The sequence below is a fragment of the Schistocerca serialis genome, chromosome 4 (genome assembly GCF_023864345.2).
Source record: "Schistocerca serialis cubense isolate TAMUIC-IGC-003099 chromosome 4, iqSchSeri2.2, whole genome shotgun sequence".
NCBI lineage: Eukaryota > Metazoa > Arthropoda > Insecta > Orthoptera > Acrididae > Schistocerca > Schistocerca serialis.
Genome location: NC_064641.1, coordinates 206,168,594 through 206,173,276, shown reverse-complemented (window position 1 = coordinate 206,173,276; position 4,683 = coordinate 206,168,594). Strand labels below are relative to the sequence as shown.

The window sequence follows — 4,683 nt, the reverse complement described above, 5'->3', positions numbered from 1 at the left end:
AGAAGCTACTACCCCTCCTTTCACATATTTTTCTTTGCATCCGTAGCAACAACAGTAATTCACCATCGCTATTACACTATCAACAAACGGTGAAACACAACAAAAACTCTTGATATTATAAACTTAAAATGCTGCAGAAAGCACGCACGCACAGTGAAGTCCCGAAAACACGTGATAATCCTGGTTTAATGTTGACAACGTGCGCAGAACGCAATGCCCACTCCAGAGATTTTTACTCTATGGAGTCTATCTGTGATATAAAAACTTTGAACGAAGAGGGAGGTTTAACATCCTTGCTTTGCACGGACTAATGTTTGGAAAATATCTTTGGTTGTACTTATAACATTGCAGTATCATGTAGCTATGTAATATTCGATCATGGCAACGAGAAGGCGCCCGTTGCATCAAAATGCAGGGTCGAGACTTAACTTCAGGCCTCAGGAAAGTTATTCCTTTGAAGCAAAGGGAAGGAAGCCTCTACCAGAGCCGTCGTCGATATGCAACGTCCTACTGATGATGGTGCTTCATGTCTGCAGGAAGACTTTGTTTGTAGATACAAGCATTAAGGTGGCTGTGTATGGTGGTTGTTTATTTCTCCTTTCACTCATAGCAGATATATTACCTTTTCCACGCTCATACTTTTCAAGTTCTGCGAATGTGTTTAATGTTTATTTCGTGAAACTCGGTTGGGGATGGACGCTCCTCGTAGCTTTTCCATTTCTAATTTTGACAAGTTACACTTATTGCTGTGGTAAGCGTGAGCTTGTCCTGAAACACTTAATGAGACTTGGTATATCCACGTGCTGTTGGTTTTTTTGGGTTAATACGTTCAGTTACATAGAATCAAATTATGGAAGGTGCAACCCAAAGAAACACAGCTCGAAATCAGTATGCCTGGGAGCAGGTGGAAGCTGGTATGGGTTTGATTTATCAGGGCATGCATTTATATTGATTTATAGCAATCTCGTGTTGATTGAAGAAGCGAGAGCTATAATAGGATGGGAAGGAATACGCGACTTGATACGGAATGAAGAACACGCAAGAAGCAACAGTGATGCGTCTGTCAGCAATAGCCCATTGAGGTTGTTGACAGAAGTTGAGTTCCTGCGTTTGAAAGAGTCGTACCAAAAATTTACGCCCTATATACGTTCCTTATTTATTGGAATGACTACCTTAAGTGTCTTGTGGGACATTATGTTGGTGAGCACAATTCTTTATTACCATATAATGATTGAAAAGTTCATTAGCGGTGCTATAGCAATTCTTATGTGGTTTGTGACGTATAGGTATTTATATGCTTTAATGCGCAACTTACCTGGTGAAGGACTGTTTAAATACAGAGATTTAAATATAAACAGAAGTGTTCCATTAAACAAAAGATCATCATCAACAAGTGTGAAAAATGATATACCCAGGTTTATGGGGATGCCTTTATATGCAGCAAGAAATGTAGAGGAAGAAAGTCAACAAAATGAAGATCAGTCTTCAGCTGTGAAAACTCAGCTCTGACATATGTAGGTGTGCTCTTCTGAACGACCTGCTGAACAATTAGTTACCTGCACAACTTTTCTAACTTACTTGTTAACATTGGAGGGAGAGCTCTGGAGAAGTAAATTGGTGATCATTGATTATATCAATGAAGCAGGCATTAAATTTAGGACATTTGCAAAAAATTGAAATGCGCACTTGTTTCAGAGTGATTAATTTTCAATCTGATATCTCATTTGCATTGCAATTACTGCTTCACTGTTCTGTTAGAAATCCTGTGTGAAATAGATATTCAGATAAGTTTATGATGCTGCCTGTCCTTCAAAATTTTAATATCCTTCTCCATTATCTGTATGTAATGTTTGTTTGGTATATAAGAGAAGCAACCAGCGAGTGACATGTTACTCTACATCTCTGCGTTTTGGAAGCCTTTTTCTCAGAGCTCTCTGTTTTCAATGAATTTATTTTTTTTGGACATGTAATTTAATAGTAATGTGTAACTGAATTTTATAATGTGACAGTCACTGAGGAGCAATCAGTTCAGTTTTGATACTGAATGGTACTCATGTACAAAACTTGTATCGTGGTAGTTTATTTACAAGGATGAACATGTATGTTTCGTAAAATCTGACATTTTTCCCAGAATTTTACTGTAGAAGCTATAACCAGAAGGGAAATAACATAAATACTTCTTTTGAGGTTACTATTCTTATAGTCTGTCTTTAAGGCACTTAATTTTTTCATGCAGGAAACCAATTTTTGGAATGGAATGTTATTTATAATTGTTGAAATGTGAGATGGCTTTTTAAAGATTTTTTGTTAGGCCTACTGAAAGTAAGAATTACTTTATCATGATTGTTTTGTTTTATTTATTTGGAAATAAGAGCACAAATATCTCTTTTTTTCAGCTGATAACTGTTTGACAAAAAAAAAAAAAAATTGTGTTGCCATTGGTGTATACAGTCCTTCCCTTAGTTCTGTTGCACTGGTGTTCTTTGATGGGTGATGAAACAGTAGCAAATTGCTTCAATTTCTTTATATTTTGAAATTGCAGTGCCTCACAATCAATCTGACTTTCTGATTAAATTTTGCATATTGTAAGATGATTTCTGTGATTGTCTGGTGTTGAACACTTGTCAAAACACCCTCTCACAGGCAACACTTTCCTTCCTTTGTAGAATATTCACAGTATGTCTGTTGCTATTCTCCTTGCATGCAGAAGGTGCATTAGATTTGTCCTGATTGTGAAGAAGACTGGCAGTATTGTTGTATTCTGATTAAAATTATTTTGTTTGACATTCCAGCGAGTCAAGTGGTACTGGCCATCTGCCATCCAATAGTAGTTGAGTGCCTAGTGCTTGCTGTGTTGCCTGTAATGCAGGTTTCATATATTGCCTTGTAAAGCATAAATGGCTGTGCACAACCAACACTGCTGTCCACAACTCCAACCCGCCAGTCTTAAAATTAAGTTTAATCGGAATATATCCATTGACACAAATTTTACATTATGACAGCATACTCTCAAACTGCAGAAATGGGTCAATTCTGTGGGGACCACATATGCCAGTAGCATGAATAGACAGCAGTTTGTATTTGATGGATATGTGCCTCAGAGTTAACACTTTTAATGACAAATCCTTTTTATAAAAAATTTGGCAGTGTGTGCGTTTGATTTGTGTTGTGCAATATGGTTGTCTGATATCTACTCTTGTACACTCCTTCAGGGAAAACTAGATAATTTTAAGCTGTCAGAATTGTATTTTTGTGTGTTGGATGAGCATAGTCATATTTGCATTGATAGAAATGACCCGTGCATTTGGTATCTTTGAAATACTGAAGTTGTCTGAAATGATCTGTTTGTGTCGATCCATGTCATCATCAATATCCAATGTGTAAAATACTCAGTATAAGAAGAATTGTAGTTTATCTCATAAGACCACAGTTCTTGGCTTTTCAACTAAGTTTTACAATTTAACCGAGATGTAAGGGCAGTGTGATAAGACACCAGAACTTACATTCCAATAGGAAATATTGAAAGAAAAAGTCACTGTAGTGTTTTATTTCTGTCTGCACATACGTCATGCACCACATCATTATGCTACAGGTCAAGGTTTGCATCCAGTACTGAGAGACCCTACTGGCCTGGTATGTGGGAACTGTAGCCACACTCCTTTTCTCATAGCTGTCCTTACCGTAATCTGAATTATTGAGTACTTTCCATATGTAAATAAATTCTGTGGTTGCTCATGTATGTTGACAGACCTTACTTTTGATAATTCTTTTGACTTGTGATAACTTACAAAGAATATTAGATAGTTCGATAAATACTTCAGCCTGTGTGTAATTTCTCTTCGTATGTATGCTCTCCAGTTTTCGTAGCATTCAAATCTGTCTTCATTGTTTTCTAGATAATGTTTTACTTAATGGGAGGGGAATGAATAAATTAACTCGGTTGTATGCAAAGACTTAGGTTTACTGCAAGATTGGTGTTACTATTAGGAAATACTCATTTATTCCTTTAAAAGATGCAATATTGGAGTTTTTGCCATGTACATGTAATGTTTTAACAGTAATTCAGGTTACAGTATCAGTGGAAATGTCTGAGAGTGAGAGCCAGATGAGAAACTTTTTGTGCTCTTATGTGTTTGATTTTTGAGGGATGTTCAAATCCTTTTTCAGCCAATACGCTCTCGAAAAATTGTATTAAATGTCTTTCAGAATTGCAATTAAATGTTGACCAATGTAATCAATTTATTTTATATTTATATTGAACCCATTTCTGTTTTGTGTACCTGTAAATCTGACTTTGGGTTTCCATTTTTAATGTATGTTTGAAAAATGCTATTGTGGTAAGAGGAAGTTAGAGAATTCAGATGAAATGTGTTTTTTGCCAGGCAGCTGAACTAAAAGATTTACATTTTCTCACAGTATATTTATGAAATACAGCAAACTATTTATGTATTGTAGGCTCTCTATCTCAATTTGAAATTTATTTTATTCCATTATGTGAAGGCTGTGAAGCTTTTATTAAGACAGTACAAATTATTAAACTTCGTACCAGTGGTAATGTTGCCCAGATAGAAGCCAGGAAGCAAGTAGCAAAATGTGAAATACATAAAATGTATATCTGTGATGTGTTTTTCTTAACAAATATGTATTTTAAGGATTGTTAAAATATATACTTTTCTATATTAA

At 35.7% G+C, this 4,683-nt stretch overlaps 1 protein-coding gene across 1 annotated transcript; it reads left to right on the top strand.

Moving 5' to 3' along the window:
* Positions 1-321: 321 nt before the first annotated feature.
* LOC126473826 (acyl-coenzyme A diphosphatase FITM2) lies at positions 322-4,683 on the top strand. The gene has a single exon (XM_050101145.1). It carries the CDS (start codon positions 379-381, stop codon positions 1,507-1,509), a length of 1,131 nt encoding a protein of 376 aa, XP_049957102.1. The 5' UTR covers positions 322-378; the 3' UTR covers positions 1,510-4,683.